The following is a 21,112-nucleotide window of genomic DNA, read 5'->3' on the forward strand; positions in this document are numbered from 1 at the left end:
TAGATGAAATTCATGAGTTTTTGAGTAGTAAATGGATGGCCAGTGCTCAAAACAGAAGGAACTGGAAAGTTGCTGGAGAGGCTTTCATCCTGCAGTGGATTGAAAATGGCTGATGATGATGATCTGTGAAAAGTTGCCGGTAACTTAGTATTAAAAACATTAAGTGGCAAATTCTGCTAAAACCATTCAGTAGCTAAACCTTCATGTATTAGTAATATGAATTAAACTTGGATTTTTATTAGAATTTTGGCAGAATCAGCTAAGGGGCAGTGGGAAGAGGAATGTTCATGTTGGTTGAGCTCAGTGCTGCAACTGTTCATATGAAAACTGACTTGGTAGTTTTTTTTTTTTTTTTTTTAAGGAGCATTAGCAACTAAGGCCATATTGCTCCGGGGATATGCGGTGGTCATTCTCTGATCTTTCCGCATCCTTCATATTTGGTGGGCACAGGCTCGGACCCCGATCTAATCAAGAAGCGTGTGCTATGCACTGCTGCTCCTGCCCACCTGGCTACGGAGGCGCCTGACTTGGTGGTAAATAAGCTCTGGTATTCTAAAATTTTAGTTGATCTATATTTTACATTAGTACTGCCAATATATAGCAACCATTGCAATCTGGTTGACACTGGATTAAATAGACTGTTATTGGTACCCCTGAATGCTGCATCCAATGGTATCTTTATAATTATTAAATTGTGCACTAAGTTTATTGTATGAGGAGAAACTGTTCAGATCTTTTTCTAGCGAAGCTTTGGAAATCTTTTTCTAGTGGAGCTCTTGATAGCTAAGTTTAGACAGCATTGCCATTGTTATAAACAAAACTTTGACTCAATGTTTCTGAGGAGGAAAAGTATGCAACAGTATCTTTCTTGAAGCTGTCATAATCAGTTGATGTTTAAGAAAAAAAATCCATAGAGACAAAAGTCGTAGCTATGACAATGTTTGAAAGCATACACTAGTATACAATCTCATGGTTGTATTTATAAAATGTGTATGTTATGAGTGAAATGTAATTTCTTGTTTTTACGAAAACATTTTGTTTTTGTGAAAGAGCTCCTATTTTCTGCTTGTTTTAGCAGAAAAAAAATTTTTTTTTTTTTTTTTGTTTTTGTTTTTTCCCCCCTGTTTATAGTTACCTGATCACCAGTTTTTTGAAAATCAGAAGTTAGCAGCTATAACTTATTAGCCTTACCATTTGATTGTTTTAAATTTAGAAGAAATATATTTATTGATGGCTAAGAATGAGTAGGACAATAGAACTAGCCACAGCATACATGTATAAGGGTCTTATATCCCTGAGGATTACAAATTCATAAAATACCATCTGTAGCCCTAAGGCTACAGACGTTTCATGCATTTTAACATCCCAATTTGTTTTAAACTCTGATATGCTCTGTGGCCAGTTTCTGATTTTGCTTCATTCATATGGTTGTTGGCATCGTTATTCCATGAAAGAAAGTAGTGGCAGTGGCATGTGATGCAAGAAAGCAAGTGTATGAGCTTATGCAGCATCAGCCAAAAAAAAAAAATAAAAATAAATAAATAAATAAAATTTACAAAACAATTCTCTCTAAATGTTTGTCCAGTTTCTCCTTAAATTTATTTAACCTATCAACTTCCACAACGACAGATGGAAGTTTGTTCCAGAAATTAACCACCCGCTGGCTAAAGGCAAATTTCCGCACAGCTATTCTATATCTGTCTTTTCTTAATTTGAATTTATGTTCCCTTAGGTTTGTAATCTGAACAAATGGAAGGATCCCATCAGAATTCAGCGTGCTCAACCCATTCAAGGCCTTATACACCTTAATCAGATCACCTCACTGATGCCTAGTCTCCAGCCACTGCAATTTGCAGAATTTAAGCCTCTCTAGGTAAAGAGGATCCCTTCATTCCCCTCACCAATCTTGTTGCCCTTCTCTGTACATGCTCAAGCAAATCTACATCCTTCCTAAAATGAGGCCTAAAGACCTGTATGCAGTACTCAAGGCGTGGCCTGACCATTGCCTTATACAGATGGACAATTGCCTCCTTTTCCCTGCTAGCAAAATTTCTATATATCATTGACAAAACCCCATGACCTGCCCTGGCAGCCTGTCTGCATTGCTCAGAAAACTTCATATCTGACTGCACAATTACTCCCAGGTCTTTTTCATTTTCTACCACCTTAAGTGTAGTACCACACAGTTGGTACGTTTCTCTGGGATTACTTCTGCCCATATGCAGTAGTTTGCATTTGTCAAGGTTAAACTTCAGTTGCCACTTCTCAGCCCATCTGCCCAAATTTTCTAGATCATGTTGCAGTAGCACACTGCCATTACTGTCATTAACAACCCTGCCAACAAGTACTGTATCTCTACTCCAACCAATCTAGTTGTTTTACAGTAGAGAATTATCCCCATTTCTTATTCTTGATTTAAATATTTTCTTTATATTTCATGGTTTGTATGGATTTCCAGAAACATTATGACAGTTTCATTTTTATTGATGACTTTCTTGAAGAAATAGTGGACAGTTAAATCAAAGTATTTTGTATTGCTTGATTTTAATGTTTTCTTTCTGTCCACTTTCACCTTTTTATGTACACATTTCAGGGGAATCCGAGGGAGTGTAGCACTCAATTTTAAAGGGAGCAGAAAATTGTGATTGGCACAATTTGCTGCTCCCTTTAAAATTTTCTTCATATGTGTATGTAAGTTTTAGGTTTTCAGACACCCCTTGAACAAGTGGCACCCAGGTGCAGTGCACCCCTTGCATCCTCAGGACGGCCCGCCCCTGACACATTTCCACTCTGCATCAGTAAACAATGCTAAAAATCTTCATTCTTGTTCCATCAATTATTTTCATCACTTTAGCTAAGTCCCGAAGTGATTGCAATAGGCAGCATCCACCGTACATGAAGAATTTTATTTCTTCATGTACAGTGGATGCTGTACAAGTTTTTGCAGAATTATTTGAGCCATTGGCATCCAGCACCATCTGTAGTTGTCTTTAAAAGTAGTCCATTACTCCAATCCAAATTTCTTTGCTTTCAGCAAAATTATTGCTTTATTTCATCAAATCTATATGATTGCTTCTGTAATTCATATTATAAATCTTTTTTTTGAAGCAACCGTAATATGATGACCAAAGACCACCCATACCCAAAACATCCAGGAAATAGTTTGAGAAAACACATTCATGAAAGTGATCATTGAGGACATCTAAAACTTCATTTGCTGTATATAGGCAAGTTCCCATCCTACTGGAGAATCATAATCAACTCCCATGTCTTGGAGAAAATAGAAGGTACTGTTACTTAAGGATGTTCAGATAAAGGTCCCAAAATACATACTTATAGATTTTTATCCTTACAAAAGGAAAACAGTGAAACCTCCTTGGATAGTGAAGCCCTAAGCCATGACTTATTTGACTTATGCCTAAATTCAATACTGAATGACCACTACTGTTTTATAAAATTGATCAAGTAATTCCTCCAGCTAACACAGCTTGCCATACTGTGCATTTCTGCAGATGTAAGGTGTCTCAGTGAGTTAATGAGGATGTTCTACCTGTTAACATATCCATGAAGATAATAAATCTTCTTCACAAATCATGAAAGACTACTCTGTTTTCCTTGTGACATGTGCTTAGGCTCTGTTGCATTTGAATTTATGCATTTTACAAGCTTGGTTTGGTGAGATGTTGAATCACTTTTGAGACTTTGAATGTGATATTATCTGCTGTTCTCATTATCTCCTTGCCACTTATAATACTTTTCATAAGAATAATAGCACCAGTTTTCTCAACCTTCCTGCCTAGGCTGCTTGTTGCAGATTTGCTTGGAGTATTCCTACAGTCAAAACTTATGCAAAATTCATAACTGTGTTCACATCTTGAGCCACACTAACATTTTAGTAAAACTTTTTTCACTGGAAACATGTTACTCTATCGAGGGTATGCTGTCTTGTGAAGTTGCTGTTTCAAGGAGTGCTTGTTTTTGTTTATACTCCGGCACAACCACCAACCAGGTAAGAGGAGTTTACAATAAATCATAAATGAAATGGTTAATCATATTTAGCAGTCACAGGCTTGAACCATGGACCCCTCAAAGGGAGTGTGCTACAGCACTTTCTCTGACCACTCAGCTATGTCAGGCCATTAAGAACATAGTTTAAGCTTGCTGTGTTCTGCAACACAAAATCTATTCTGTCATATATTTTGGGATATACAGACAATTAAAAATTATTATTATTTTTTTTTTTTTGGAACAACCTATAATTTCATGCTGATATAAGTCAAAAATTATGAAAAAAATTATAATTTTTCAATTTTTAATAGCCTTAATACGTTTTAAAAATGTTTCAACCCATTTCCAAAATTTAAAAATTTATTCTGTTTTTTATGAACAGGGAAAATACCTCTTACCACAAGCCAAGCATCAAGATATTAACAAAATGTGTCTGGTCATTGACCTGGATGAAACATTGGTCCATAGTTCTTTTAAGGTAATATTAAGATCAATGATTTGTTGATACTGAATGTTTAGTGGGATTTAATCTAGTTATGTCAGATAGTGTATTTTTATTTATTTATTATTATTTTTTTTCTCTCTCTACATTTAGATGTATTGACGTATACTTTGCATTATGAATTCCCTTACAGGAAAGCAACTTCCCAATGATTAGTCTATTTAGGCAACTTGCCAAGGTCTCTCATTAGTATTTCAGTGGTGTTTATACATGAAATTATTTAGAAGTTCACCTTAGACAAGTTCCACAGCAGCATTCCTTTCTGTGTTCTAAGCCATGCTGTGAATAATGATCATGTATTAGCACTTCCTTATAATAAAGTGTAGCAGGGTATATGTTTTCAATAAATTTTTCTGTAGACATTTATAGTGGAATTTTATCCTTGCTTTTAATTTCAGCAAAGTTCCTACAATTATATTCTTTGTTTTGCCATTAGACTGCAAAGAATACAATCCAAAGTTGCCATTTTATTTAAACAACAGTTATGCATACTTTCACAAGAAATTTAGCCTTATTTTGGATAAGGCACTAAAAATGTCCGAACAGTAATTATTTAGAGTAAATATTCATATATGCTATTGAATTCAGTAGTACATTTGGATATTATGCTTTTTTACTTTATTTTGTTCAGCTTAATTTGTTGCTGGTTTTATGACTGCTAACGTTGCTATGCCTAATCATTTAATGTTCTCTCTCTCTCTCTCTCTCTCTCTCTCTCTCTCTCTCTCTCTCTCTCTCTCTCTCTCTCTCTCTCTCTCTCTCTCTCTCTCTCTCTCTCTCTCTCTCTCTCTCTCTGTGTGTGTGTGTGTGTGTGTGTGTGTGTGTGTGTGTGTGTGTGTGTGTGTGTGTGTGTGTGTGTGTGTGTGTGTGTGTGTGTGTGTGAATGAATTTGCAGTTGGACTGAGGACTGAGAGGTAGTCATAGTATCTTTTTCCTGTATTTGTATAGTTTTAGCGGTTTCCACCCCATCTTTCAACTTGAGACATGGATTGACAGCCATTTGCTAACTTTCACAACTGTATCATCAAAGCAAGGAATTGTTGTTCCATGCTTGGCTTCCCACCAGCGGTGGTGCCCATTTTTATCAAAACAGATATCAGAGGTAAATGGAAATCTTAGTTGGTCAGTAACCAACTTTTAGTAGCTTGGTGTCCCTTGTAAATTAATGGGTCTTGGACATTGAAGCATTTGCCCATGTGTATAAACCAGGGAGATTTATGCAATCATTATTGCAATTACAAAGAGAAAGATGTCAGTTGTACTCAAAATTACTCTGAACTTTAAAGCATCAAGAACCTTAATGGATTTGAGCATTGAATTTGGTACGCTCTGTGGAGAGTTGTCAAATTTCACGTGGTTAAGAATAGGCTTAATGGTGAAATATTAAAGGTGTAATGAAGATACCTTTTGGATAGCTACTCATTTTGTTAACTAGAAGTAAGCTGTGGGATCTGTTGCCAAAACCACAAACAAACCCACGTTTAGTCTCTAGAGCAAAGTTTCTGGCATCCCCCCCTCATACTTCTCTTTCAACCCATGCACATTACTAAGTACTATAGGTTTTGATAATTTCACGTTTGGAGTTTTCATGTTAAAATGTTAATGTTTTCATGCTAATGTTAAAACTATATCTTTTGACAAAAGATCTCTGATGAAGGTATATCAGGCTTAGTGTCGAAGTTTGCAGATGATACAAAAGTTGGCAAAAAAAAAAAAAAAAAAATGCATACATCAATGTAATGTAGGGGTTTCCACCCCATCTTTCAACTTGAAAGGTAATGTTCACCACTAATGTTAAAATGAATAAACATATTTTATGCAAATTGTTGGTTTTGAAAATATTGTAGAGCACAATGGTAGCACATAAATTAAGGTGCAGAAAGGTAAAGGTGTAATTTACAACCAACATGTCAGAAGGAAACAAGCTTAGTAACTTTGAATGTGGACAATTTGGGATCTCACGAGGCAGGATACCATAAGACCAAATATGGAGTTGCTTAGTATTCTGAAGACCTTCATCAGAAACATTGCATTGCATTCAAGTGGAAGGCCATGCTAAATATGAACATCAGCCAGGGGAAACTATATCTTTTGACAAAAGATCTCTGATGAAGGTATATCAGGCTTAGTGTTGAAGTTTGCAGATGATACAAAAGTTGGCAGGGTTGTTAATGACAGTAATTGCAGTGTGCTACTGCAACAGGATCTAGAAAATTTGGGCAGATCGGCTAAGAAGTGGCAACTGAAGTTTAACTTTGATAAATGCAAAGTACTGCATATGGGTAGAAGTAACCCAGAGAAACATACCAACTGTGTGGTACTACACTTAAGGTGGTAGAAAATGAAAAAGACCTGGGAGTAATTGTGCAGTCAGATATGAAGTTTTCTGAGCAATGCAGACAGACTGCCATGGCAGGTCATGGGGTTTTGTCAATGATATATAGGAATTTTGCTAGCAGGGAAAAGGAGGTGATTGTCCCTCTGTATAAGGCAATGGTCAGGCCACGCCTTGAGTACTGCGTAACAGGTCTTTAGGCCTCATTTTAGGAAGGATGTAGATTTGCTTGAGCGTGTACAGAGAAGGGCAACAAGATTGGTGAGGGGAATGAAGGGATCCTCTTACCAAGAGAGGCTTAAGTTCTGCAAATTGCAGTGGCTGGAGAGTAGGCACCTGCACAGTGATCTGATTGAGGTGTATAAGGCATTGAATGGGTTGAGCATGCTGAATTCTGATGGGATCATTCCATTTGTTTAGATTACAAACCTAAGGGGGCATAAATTCAAATTAAGAAAAGACAGATGTAGAATAGATGTGCGGAAATTTGCCTTTTGCCAGCGGGTGGTTAATTGCTGGAACAAACTTCCATCTGTCATTGTGGAAGTTGATAGGTTAAATAAATTTAAGGAGGAACTGGGCAGGCATTTGGAGGGAATGGTGTTTTTTTTTTTTTTTTTTTTGGCTGATGCTGCATAAGCTCATACGCTTGCTTTCTTGCATCACATGCCACTACTACTATTTAGTTGTGTTGTCTGGAAAAAAAAATGTGCCCAGAGGTGCCAGAGAGTCACCCAAATATAGTCAGGAAGCTTGAAGGTTTATTTATAAAGATGGGATGACACAACAGTGTGTATCATCCTATCTGTGAAATTTTCAGAGATGTTGGCCCCGCTTAATGTTGTTTCTTGTGGTTTGGACCATTAGTTGTCCTTCCTGGATAATAAATGTCATGGAGTACACTGACTTTCTATAAAATTCTGTCCTATCTACACTAGCAGCTGCAGTATGGGGAGGGGTCTTTTCTGTTTCATCATGATAATGTGTCATGTCGTACTGCACAACCTGTAGTGACTTGGTTTAAAGAAATTTACATGCAGAAGCTTCATTGGCCTCTCCATAGTTCTGAGTTTAACACTACCAAAACCATTAGATTTTACTCGAACACTGACTTTGGGTCAGGCCATCATTATAAAATTAGTAGCTGAGTGACCAACGTGTTGAGAGGGAATATTGAAGAGCAATGAGAATATAGTATGCAATTGAAGCCAATGGTGCGCCATTGTACTATTAAATATTATGTCAATAAAAAGTTTGTTGAAACGTGCAGGTGGCCAGTTACTTTTGAAAATGTAGTGTACCTGTGTATTACACTATACACATTAATAATTTTAATACTGTACCTCAATTACAAGATTTTTTATATTTAAAACTGCTCATATTGTTAACTAAATTTTTGTTTCCTTTTTTAGCCCATTAATAATGCTGATTTCATAGTTCCTGTAGAAATTGATGGAATTATCCATCAAGTAAGTTTCTTTTCATCATAATTTTTTTATAAATGCATGCACTTTTTTTTAAAGAAAAATTGTTTTTTTTATTAACAGAAGAGTAGTCCACAATTTTTAATATTTTTAATTTAGATAAAAAAAAATAAGATTTTTTTTTGATGATCATTGGTTGTTTCATTCAGAAAAAATCTCTAACACATGCTTCAGAGCTAAATTTTAAAAATTACTACTTGAATGCAATATTGTGGCAGTCCTTTTAACTTCCTACTATTATTTCTAGCAAACAATTCAATATTGTTTTTGTGTATCCAAAATTTCCTGATTTGCTGAATCTACTCTATTGGATTTATCGAGTCAGGAAAACGTTACACTACTCTGCATGGTTTTCGATGTTTGTAAACTAATAGCTGTTTTTAACTCAGTTTTTTATGCTTATTTCAGAAATGTTATTATTTTTTTTTTTTTCTATCATACCATTTTTTTCCCACACTCATTTAAGTTGATGTCATGAGTTGTATTATTGATTGTATTAAGTTAAGAGTAAATGCTTTAAATTTGTAAACTGAATCTTCACACGTTGCAACACTGCCTTCAGTCATTTGTTTCTTGACCTTGAGAGCTCTGTGCAGCAGTGTTTATCAGTGTGAGCTCAATTTATTTTTGAGGTGATCATGTCAAATTGTGCTGAAAAGTGAATAAAATGTCTTCACACAAGTGTTTGAACAATCCAAACCTATTTTGTTATATTTGTGGAAGTCTTCAGGAAAAAACAAGATATTACAGAATTTGTAAATTGTGCTTATTTTGGAGTGAAACTTGTTTACAAAATAAATAATGGACTCCACACAAAGTTTGTCGAACCAGTGTTGAAGCATTAAGATTATGGAAAAATGATAAAAAAAAAGGCTATGCCATTTGCAATTTCCATGATTTGGAAAGAGCCTACAAACCACTGTGATGGCTGTTACTTTGGCTTAGTTAATGTAGAGGGATACAGTGCAAAGAGTAAGAAGGGCTTTGTGTATTCTAATATTCCATCTGCCATTAGCCAGTCCCACATGGAGATAACCTGCCAATTCCATGCCCTCAACTTATATTGGAGAATGTAGCAGCAAAGAGTGCTGAAAGTGAAGATGAAACTGAAGTCTACATGCCTGGAGACACTGAGTCCAGCCCTCAATTTTTTTTCACAGCATGAACTCAGTGGTCTGGCAAGAGATTTAAATTTACTAAAGGAAGCTACAGAACTCCTTGATTCCAAACTTGAGTCAAAAAAATCTACCACATGGGACATTTTTCTCATGGTACTGACACAGAGAACGAGAACCAATCCCTTACTTTTCTGAGGTTGATTCTATGATTTTTTGCAGTAATATAAATGTATGGTTTGTGTAATGTATTTATGGCTTGTATAATGTATTTAGGAAGGATAGGGTAGATAGAAGGGGTGGTGGGGTAATGCTTCTTATCAGAAGCAGCCTGAGTGCTACAATAGCTTTCCCCAGATTCAGACGTTTTCATGTGCTAGTATAGAATCTGTATGGTGTGAGATAGTTGGAAACAAAGGTATAATGCGAGTAGGAGTAATCTACAGACCAGGTGATTGTGAAGATTATGACGAAAGCCTCTACATGCAAATGGAATTGGCAAGTAAGCATCAATGTCTTATTATGGGTGATTTCAATTTGCCTCTAATTGATTGGAGAGTAAATTGGAAGGCAACTCGACACGAGGAACAAAATTTTTAAATTAACTAGACGACTGTTATTTGTATCAACATGTCAGGGAAAGTACTAGAGAAAAGAATATCCTAGACTTCATCATCACCCATGAATCAGATGACATAACAGGGCCGACAGTAGAGGAACCAGTAGCCGGAAGTGATCACGGAGTTCTACGGTGGATGATGAAGAAAGAGGTAGCAGTAGTAAAAGGCAAAGGAATGGGTTATAATTTCAGAAAAGGAAATTACGATGCCTTAAGGTGCTACATGGCCTCTATTAACTGGGTAGATATCGCACAGAGAATGAATACAATTGAACTGTGGTATGCTTTTAAAACATTAATCACAGATGCCTTGAATGCGTATTTACCATTAAAAAAATACTCCACAAGGAGAGTTCCAAGTTGGATGAATAGTGAAGTTGCCACATTACTTGAGCAGAAAAAGGTGGCATGGAAAAGTTACAGAGCAATAAAAAGTACTGAAGCCTCTAACAGCTATTAAAGATGATCTATAATACAGCCACAGAAAAGGTTCGACAGGCAAAGGCAGTTTATGAGAAATCGCTAGCAAACAGAGCAAAGAGGGGGGGGGGGTTAAGAAATTCTTCACATATATAAATGCTAAGAAGAACAGGACAAACCAGATCAGACCTTTATGTAAGGGAAAGGGGATAGTATTAATTACACCAGCTGCCGTTGCAGGTGAACTCAACAGTTATTTTGCATCAATATTTACAGATGAAAAACCTTTTGTGGCAATAGGAAATTGTGGGAGCGAAGTTAAAAAAATATGTAATTAATGTTATTGAAATTTTGCAAGATTATTTAATGAACAAAACTTTTGAGCCTACAGGCCAATAAGGCTCCTGGAGTTGACGGAATATACCCTATAATCTTAAGGGAGGCGGCAAGTGAGTGCATTGACCCATTGAGGCTAATTATGCGAGCATCACTAGACTCTGGGGAGATTCCCTTGGATTGGAAAAGTGCCAATGTATTTCCCATACATAAGGGTGGTTCTAAGAGTGAAGTAGGTAATTATCGACCTGTCAGTCTGACTTCAGTGGTAGGGAAAATCATGGAGGCAATGATCAAGGGTGGAATTCAGGATCATTTGGATCAAATTGAAATTCTTAAGGATACTCAGCATGGTTTTGTAAAGGGAAAATCATGTTTAACAAATCTGGTTTGCTATTTTGAAAGGGTCACTCATGAGCTGGATTTAGGGAATAATTTCGACATTGTTTATTTAGATTTCAGCAAAGCTTTTGATTCAGTCCCACATGAGCAGTTGCTTTATAAGCTGGAACAGTTGGAATCACTGGGAAAATTCTTAGATGGATAGCAGGATGGCTTCAGGGCAGGGGCAGAGAAAAAAAAGAGATAAAGAGTTGTGATAAATGGCTATTCCTCAGATTGGGTTGATGTAAGAAGTGGGGTTCTCCAAGGATCAGTATTAGAACCACTGTTGTTTTTAATTTTCATAAACGACATTGATGAAGGGATAGAGGGCGTGATGTCTAAATTTGCAGATGATGTTAAAATTGGTAGAGTAATTAATGATCACTGTCGAGCTGAGCTTCTTCAGAGAGATCTAGATAGACTTCTGGAATGGTCTGAAAAATGGCAGCTATGCTTTAATCCAACAAAGTGTAAGGTATTACACCTGGGAAACAGTAATCCCAAAATAACTTATTCACTTGGTGGAGTTCAACTAAACCCAGTACTGGAGGAAAGAGACTTTGGTGTTACGATACAGTCAGACATGAAATTCTCTGAGCATTGTAAACAGGTTGCAAGAAAGGCCCATGGTGTCCTATCAATGATCTATCGAACTTTTGCAAGTAGAGATAGGGATGTGATAATCCCATTATATAAGGCTTTTGTTAGACCACACTTGGAATACTGTGTTCAAGTATGGAGATCGCACCTAAAGAAAGACATCGAGCTTCTTGAAAGGGTGGAAAGATGGGTAACTCACCTGGTGAGATTGGCAAAAGGGTGTCCTTATGAAGAAAGACTTCGAAAATGTGGGTTGCAGTTTGGAAACTAGACACCTTAGAGGAGATTTGATTGAGGTGTTTACAGCTCTGAGAGGCATCAGTAAAATGAACGAGGACGAAATTTTCAAGATTATAAATGATGCTAGAACTAGGGGACATAAATTCAAGTTACGGGGGGAAATGTTTAGATTGGACTGCAGGAAGTTTTATTTTAGCCAGCGAGTTATAAATTACTGGAATAAGTTGCCTACATGGGTGGTAGAGGATGATAGTTTGGGGAAATTCAAAGGTCATCTGGATAGTGCCTTCGGGTGAGGGAAACGCATAGGATGATAGGTTTAATTTCCCTTTCTTTTATTAATTATTAGTTTTTTTTTTTTTTTTATCATTGTTTTATTCGTTTTTTTTTTTTTTTTTTGGCTGGTCAGCATAAGCCATAGGCTTTCTTGCACCATGCGGCCATTACTAATACTAATACTTCCTTTCCTGGACATCCTTTTTCAAGAAAACCAAAAGAACTACATATGGAAGTTTTCTGAAAACCCACAGATACCGGATTCATACTAAACTATAAATCCTGCCACCCTTACTCTACAAAATAGTACTAAAGTCCTTTTTCTGGAGAACCTACAGAATATGCAAAGAAGATAATATACAACAGGAGCTTCAAACTATTACCAGAATAGCCATAAAAAAACGGATACCCTATTCACGTCATCAATAAAGCCAAGTCAACCACGCATCCCCAACCTAGCATCGACAGGGGAAAAAACTCCATATGTATACCATACATACCATCGATCAGCACTGAAATAGCCAAAGAAGCCAAGAAATTTGGTAGCTTCACCTTTTATAAAAGTTCTGCCTCTATCGAATAGATCATAAAGCCACAGAGGCCCCATATATAAGATAAATTGTAGATTTGGAAGTACAGGAACTCCCCAACTTACATAATACTCAAATTACGGAAATTTGACTCTACATAAGTTTTTGCCGGCCAGTGCAAATTTGAAAAAAAAATCATGGAAACGTATTTTGCATCCCGTAGGAATAAATGGAGATATCGTGAAAATATCGTAATGTGAACCCAATAACACATTGTTTTTTTTTTTTTTTTTTTTTTGTAATTCATTCCAAGTCCTTGGAATTAGCAAATTTCACTATATTACTAAGCTGTTTATCTCTCTAAAAGGTCATATTTATAATGAAAATTGCACTACCCTTTCATTGTTATCATATGTTCCAAATATAAGAATAATTTTGAACGCCTTTGTGATATTTTTCTAAAGCACGTTTCTGGAGGTCACGACTATAAAACAATAAAAACAAGTCAACTTTCCGGTTTATTGGTCTTTTCTTTTTGTGCATCTAATTATAAACGGATAGTAAACTCGATATTATTGCATTTGCGATAATACCGATAACTGAAGTTGTGTGGGTTTTTACATTATTATGGTGAAATGTGTTCTCCTTCACTGAAATCTTCAATCATATAAAAAACAAATTTTCAGAAACTTCTCTTCATTCCTATTTACGTATTACAATGATGAAGGGAAAGCAACCAATGAAAAGTGCAAGTGGTGGTAGTGCCAGGAAACAAAACAAAATTGATTTAGAAATGAAGATGAAAATTATTAAGAAGTACGAAGCAGGACAAAGTTTGTCATCTATTGCAAGGGAATTAGGTCTCGCTGCTTCAACAGTGAATAATATTTTAAAGGACAGTGTGCTTATAAAAGAACATGTCAAAGGATCAGTGCACTTAAGATCAACAGTGTTCAGGTGCTATATCGAAGATGGAACAGCTATTAATAATATGGATGGAAAATCAGATTCAGATTCAGAAGCAAGTGCCCCTGAGTCCAATGGCCATTCAAGCAAAAGCAAGAAGTATTTATGACAATATTAAGGATAAGTGCGGCGAACCCCAAGCCAACTTCGTGGTAAGCAATGGGTGGTTTATTTAATAGGTTCAAGCATCGTGCTGGTTTCCAAAACATTAAAGTATGCAGTGAAGTCACCAGTGCTGATTCTGCAGCTGCAGAGAAATTTTGCGATGTGCTGAAAAAAATTATTGATGAATGCGGCTATTCAACGCAGCAAAATTTGAACGTTGACAAGACTGCTCTGTATTGGAAAAAAATGCCGGATTGAACACACATTGCCAAAGAGGAAAAGACAATGCCAGGTTTCAAGGCTTCAAAAGATAGGGCCACGCTCTTGCAGCGTGAGATTACAGATTAATACCATTGCTCTTGTACCTTTCTGGAAATCCTCATGCATTTAAGGGCATCAAGAAAGCCATCGAAGCAAAGAGCATGGATAACAATATCTCTCTTTGAGGATTGGTTGAAATGCTGCTTCATTCCCAAGGTTGAAAAATATTTTAAAGACAATGATGTTCCTTCACGATTTTGCTTCTATTAGATAATGCTCTTGGACATCCTACGCATCTAGTTGATTTTAATTCAGATGTGCGAATCATATTTCTACTGCCAAACACGACTTCACTCATCCAACCTATGGATTAGGATGTTATTTTGAATTTAAAAGAATACTATTGCTCAGTGCTTGCCCTAACACAACCCAAATGCTAGGTAATTTTCAGACTAATATGATACCAAACTAATATAACATCACCAATTATAATGTCATTACACTAATACCACATAATTATAACATCATTACACTAGAGATATTATTTTTGTAGTAATCTGTAAAAACATTCTTATTTAAAAATGCTTTTGTGGATTACTGTGGAATTAAGAATAATTCACAGTAATGCTTTTCATTGTTGTATTGCATTAACTTTTTTAAACATTTAATTTACTACTGTGTTTGAGATTATTCCCTCTCTTAGGGTTTCCATCGCCATAATAAATTTTTTAGCTGCTACTGCTGTAGTTTAGTAATCTGCAAAAATTTTCATAAATGGCATTTATTATGTTAATATTTCACTACTTAATGCAAACTAAAGTGGTCTTCATTTCCACTCTCCCCCCCTAGGTTTATGTGTTAAAGAGGCCTTATGTAGATGAATTCTTACAGAAAATGGGTGAAATTTATGAGTGTGTTCTCTTTACAGCAAGCCTTGCAAAGGTAAGAATACTTTTTAATTTCAGCATTAACATATGTAAAGATTTTCTGCCTAGAATTCTGTTGCAGTTTTTAATAATAAGTCACCTTTATGAAGTATTCGAGCAAAGTGAGGTACAACTATATGCAGGCCCTGACAGATATGTTCAAGATTTAGGCACAACCAAAAGTTAGTTTACCAACTTTTGGGGAGGGAGATATACTAAAAACTAAAAACCAAGTCTTCTAGAACAGCCATTATGTAATAAACTTGAATTGCTTGATGATGTGATAATACTAGTATTTACCTTGCTTGTTAGCATTAAATTCATATAATGCCAGTTTCCCAAAACAGCTAATATCAGTCAACCTCACAGTATGATATTGGAATGGTCTGTTGATAATTAAACTGCAGAAATTAAAACTTCTAAATTTCTTCATGTGGTTAGCTTTTATCTGTGTGTTAAATTAATTATAAATAATATCATGACTATAGCCAACATATTGAAACAACACAAATCAAAAAAGCACAAGAGATGATAAATTATAGAGTTATTTTCCAACTTGCAGCCATCATGCATATGAACAAAGCTACACTAGATCAATTTGTTCCATAACATAATGCTGTCAATGATTTAGCATCCATACTAAGAGGCCATTATACTGGCCTCTGTTGAAAGCCAAGTACACATACATAGTTTACATACATAGAATTAAAACGGTTGCAGCTGTTGTAATAATTTTCTACGTAGTAAATAACCAACTTTAAATTATTAGTGTAATCTACAGGGGAAAAGAAGTTGAATTTGAATTGCTCACGTATATCAGCAAATTTTGAGCATTCTGTAAGGAAAGTTGGTTATAAAGGTCAAAAATAAAGTTATTATTTTAATGTTTAGATAATTTATTTAATCTATAAAATATATTCCTGGAGATAAGCTTTCTCATTTATATAATTTTATATATGTACGGCTAGGCCTTGCATAACGCGAGTTCGATTAACGTGATTTTCAGTTAACGCCATTTAAAAAAAATTATACCACTTTACACAATGAAAATTTCCAGTCAAAGCGATTTTTTTTTTTAATGCGATAGTTGAAAAAGATTTGAATCGCGCGTTAAGCTTGCCGCGAATCGTACGGGCAATTAACAAATGTTTGCCTGCTGCCTGCCTCGGTGTGTTCCATCGGAAGAAGACTTGTTACTTGTTTGTCTCCTGCTAATAAAGTCAATGCACATTTGCATAAAAATTCAAATTTTTAAATGAGCCAGATGAAAATGTTACAGCAAAGGAGATAACGGTAAAAGAATTAAATGAAATCTTTCGTATCGCATAGAACCTCAAACCTCAAAAAGGTTTGAGGTTCTCTGCAATATTTATTTCGCCAGGGCCCAGAGAAGATTGTCGTCGGCTATTGGAAATTGATTGATGAAAAGAGAAAGTCAACACTGTTCAAATATTTCTGCAACAGTCATTTCTTCATTGTGTATTTTATGCCAGAGGTTCCCAAACTTTCTCGGTTCACAGCGCCCTTAGTGTCTCAGTAATTTTTTCAAGGCGCACCCAGACCAAAAGAAATACCTAACAGTTCCGTTTAGTAGTTAGGTTCAAACAACTTAATAAGAAATGCTGAAACTGTGAAGCTAGTAGTTCGCATGGTGTCCGACAGATGTTGAGTATCGCTGTGTTTCCCTCGAAAATTTTAAATATTCTGCGGCGCACAGTTTGGGAACTGCTATTTTATGCAATGAACATTTAATTCCATAATTATTTTCATTATCTTTTACATTGTATACAGTTAAAAAGTTATTTAAAAGGTATTTTTAAAATTCTTTATGGACATTCCAGAAGGGCAAGGACCAATTATAATTTTTCCTATTGATTATTATATTCGATTAACACGTTTCTGTTTTGCGCGACACTCGCGAGACAAATTAATCGCATTAATTGAGGCAAGCCTGTATATATATCTTTTCTCAAAAGAATTTGGTAAAAATAGGGCGAAAAAACATTAATCCCATTTAATCATGCATATGGTCCTTAAGGCTGTCACAGACATTCTCTCAGATATGCCAAGCTCTGCTTGCCACCTGGGACTCTAAAACACTGATGGAACTGATATTTGGGTGACACTCAAGTAATGACCTAATTTCGGCAAAGTCCAGTCGGTCTGTGACAGCCAAATCCTCTGCTTGCACCTTCACGATGGTGGGACTGTTAGTAACCCTGGGTATAACCCCCTGTGTGCAAGGTCCTGAAATATGGCACCTAGGATACTGGAGGTGACTACCTAGGTGCGAACCAACGTGAGCAGGGGTCGAGGTGTGGCGCCCACACCACATGGAGGAATGCCACCCTTCTGTTTTTATAGGTAATATTAGGTGGTAGATAACTCTCATCAACTGGTGCAATACCACCACTTTGCATATTGGGGGGGCTTGAAGGTGGAACCCATGTTTATTCTCCAGGGCAAAGCTCTGGCAACCCCCCCCCCCATATCTTCCATCATGCAGTATGCATGACATCTTTTGAGAGTATGATTGACATCCTGGCAAGATCCAATCTTCCTTACATTTCAGGGGGTACCGCTCTAAAATGGTGTTCACAGGCTGGCTGCTAGGTAGTCCACCAGACCCAACCTATTGGTAACTCTCTAGGAGGCTTCCAGATCAGCTAGTGTATATCTCGCTGCTTCTACTCTGCTGGAGGGAGTCAGAGTAGTGTGTATGTGGAGTGCATTGTTGAGACTGTGTTATATCAAGGAGCTGGGTCCATCCTTGCCATATCCAAAAATTTCATTACTTCATGCAACATTTTCTCGCCACCTTTTCTTACTTCTGATACTCCATGAATTGTCAAGCTAATAGAACAAACTTATCTAAACTTCCCAAACACTTCCTCGATCATTTCACAAATATACATGGTCTAAATTGTAATTTCAGTGATGTCCATTTCCAATTACAGTCTGCCAAACCCCTTGTACTTTTTCTGACAGAATCCCAGTTATCAGTTGATTCAACCACTGCTCATCTCAGTTGTCCAAATTATTTGCTGTACACTTCCTTTCGCTTCAGAGGTGGTACTTATGCATATGTCTGCTTTGATATTCCCTATTGGAGACTTAGCAATTTGGGATCATCTCTGGTTTAAAAGCTCTGTCAAGTAGTAGTAGTGGCTTGTGATGCAAGAAAGCAAGTGTATGACCTTATGCAGTATCAGCCAAAAAAAAAAAAATCACACCATTCCCTCCAAATGCCTGTCCAGTTCCTCCTTAAATTTATTTAACTTATCAACTTCTACAATAACAGATGGAAGTTTGTTCCAGCAATTAACTACCCGCTGGCTAAAGGCAAATTTCCGCACATCTATTCTACCTCTGTCTTTTCTTAATTTGAATTTATGCCCCCTTAGGTTCGTAATCTGAACAAGTAGAATTCAGCGTGCTCAACCCATTCAAGGCCTTATACACCTCAATCAGATCACTGTGCAAGTGCCTAGTCTCCAACCACTGCAATTTGCAGAACTTTAGCCTCTCTTGGTAAGAGGATCCCTTCATTCCCCTCACCAATCTTGTTGCCCTTCTCTGTACACGCTCAGACAAATCTACATCCTTCCTAAAATGAGGCCTCCAGACCTGTATGCCGTACTCAAGGTGTGGCCTGACCATTGCCTTATACAGAGGGACAATCACCTCCTTTTCCCTGCTAGCAAAATTCCTATATATCATTGACAAAACCCCATAACCTGCCCTGGCAGCCTGTCTGCATTGCTCAGAAAACTTCATACCTGACTGCACAATTACTCCCAGGTCTTTTTCATTTTCTACCACCTTAAGTGTTACCACACAGTTGGTACGTTTCTCTGGGGTTACTTCTACCCATTGCCGACCGGGCTAGCCAGGTGGGTAAAGTGCCTATCTGGCAACCCAAAAGTTGCGAGTTCGAATCCCGCCTCGGGCTTGGATCAATGTAGTGCAAAAACCTTGGGAGGTGTACTATGGCCACAGAAGCCGATGCGGCAACAACTACCAAAAAAAAAAAAAAAAAACTTCTACCCATATTCAGTACTTCGCATTTGTCAAGGTTAAACTTCAGTTGCCACTTCCTAGCCCATCTGCCCAAATTATCTAGATCCTGTTGCAGTAGCACACTGCCATTACTGTCATTAACAACCATGCCAACCTTTGTATCATCTGCAAACTTCGACATTAAGCCTGATATACCTTCATCAATATCATTGATAAATATACAAAACAACAGAGGACCCAACACCGAACCCTGTGGGATTCCACTAATAACGTTAGTCCACGAAGAGTAGCACCCATTGATTACTACCCTCTGTCTTCTCCCACTCAACCATCCTTTTATCCATTGTAGCAACTTACCCTTAATACCATTCTGCTCTAATTTGTACAATAGTCTTCCATGCGCAAGTGTCAAAAGCTTTATATGATATCAGAATTATTTTTTGCATCCAGTTCCTTTGCAACCACATCATAATATCCTGTCAAATTTGTCAGACAAGACTTTCCCTTATCAAACCTATGCTGTGTCTGAATTATTGCTGCAGTCTTGTCTAGATGATCCTGCAATGCATCTTTAACCGGTGACTCCATTATTTTACCCCGAACAGAAGTTAAACTAACTGGTCTGTAATTACTCGTGTCACCCTTAGATCCCCCTTTGTGAATTGGGGACACATTTGCACATCTGCAGTCTGTCCGTGGGGACCTCCCCTGAGTCCAGGGATGCTCTCATAATTATGGCTAAGGGTTTGCTTAGTTGCTTTGCCACCTCCTTTAATATAACTGGATAGATCCCATCCACCCCAGGTGCCTTTCTTATGTTTACCTTCAACAATTTCTCCTCCACTTTGCTCTCAGTTATTACAAAATCATTAAGCATCCTGCTACAATTTGATAACATTCTGCCATTTTCAAACCTTAACAACTCCTCATGTGTGAATGTAGATGCAAAATACTGATTCAGTTTGTTTGCTATCTGGGCAGGATCATCAACAGTCGAACCATCGATGTAAAGTGGACCAATCAGATTCATCCCCTTCCTTTTAGAGTTTATATAAGTAAAGGAATCCTTGCTGTTTTTCTTAGCATCTTTTGCCAAAGATTTCTCGTAATCTGCTTTCGCCTGCCTAACCTCCTTTGTGACCTGATTACAGACTAGCTTATATCTGCCATAGGCTTCTGAATTGCTTGACAATTTATATGCATCCCATGCATTTTTCTTCTCTGTCACGAGTCTCATTAGTTCATTTGATAACCATTTAGGCCTAAACCTTGAACAGTATTTCTTAATAAATATGAAACTTTTAGTAGCATCCATGATTAATTCCTTGAATGCTTCCCACTTGAAATTTACTGTTTGTAACATTGTCAGTTGATCCCACTGTACAGAATTTAAAATCTGTCTGAGACCACTGTATTCACCTTTACGGAAGCAAAAACCCTTTCCTTTACCCCTGATGGTAATTATATCTTTAAGTAAATCCCACGTCAGTACACTGTGATCACTGCCACGTAGTGGTTCCTTTATCTGCAAATTCTTAATACACGAATGATCACTGCTGATAACCAGATCAAGAGTATTACCCTCTCTGGTTGCCTCTCAAACATGCTGCTGCAGAAAACAGTCATCCAATAAATCCACAAAAGTTGAACTAGTGTGTGAGTGACCAAACCACAAGTTCCAGTCAATATCTGGGAAGGTAAAATCCCCCATTATAAGACATTCTGATTTACTAGTGCACTCTATTTCTCTGTACAATTGTTCATTGTACTCATTCGAGTCATTAGGCCTATAATTCACTCCTACTCTTATTTTTGCTTTCGCAGTGCTTATGTCACACCAAACTGACTCAACAGTACACTGTTCATCTATATCAACTGGATGCACTTCTTTTGATTTTATGTTTTTCTTAATTAACAGCATAACACCTCCTCCTCCCTTCCTATCCTGTCTATCCTTTCTGTACACATTGTACTCCCCAAATTCC

The 21,112-nt window shown here is 36.9% G+C and overlaps 1 protein-coding gene across 3 annotated transcripts in view; it reads left to right on the plus strand.

The window, feature by feature from the left end:
• LOC150082246 (carboxy-terminal domain RNA polymerase II polypeptide A small phosphatase 1-like) overlaps positions 1 to 21,112 on the plus strand; it is a 192,787-nt gene that overhangs the window by 152,652 nt on the left and 19,023 nt on the right. Inside the window, exons 3-5 of one of the 3 annotated variants that reach the window (XM_090380073.1) lie at positions 4,391 to 4,486; positions 8,258 to 8,314; positions 15,031 to 15,123. In XM_090380073.1, the coding sequence (XP_090236199.1) occupies positions 4,391 to 4,486; positions 8,258 to 8,314; positions 15,031 to 15,123 (246 nt within the window). The remainder of the gene's footprint in view (positions 1 to 4,390; positions 4,487 to 8,257; positions 8,315 to 15,030; positions 15,124 to 21,112) is intronic. The other 2 variants (XM_090380074.1, XM_090380075.1) reach the window with 2 other exon arrangements.

This window comes from Mastigoproctus giganteus, chromosome 8 (genome assembly GCF_048544385.1).
Source record: "Mastigoproctus giganteus isolate SK-2022 chromosome 8, ASM4854438v1, whole genome shotgun sequence".
NCBI classification, from domain to species: domain Eukaryota; kingdom Metazoa; phylum Arthropoda; class Arachnida; order Uropygi; family Thelyphonidae; genus Mastigoproctus; species Mastigoproctus giganteus.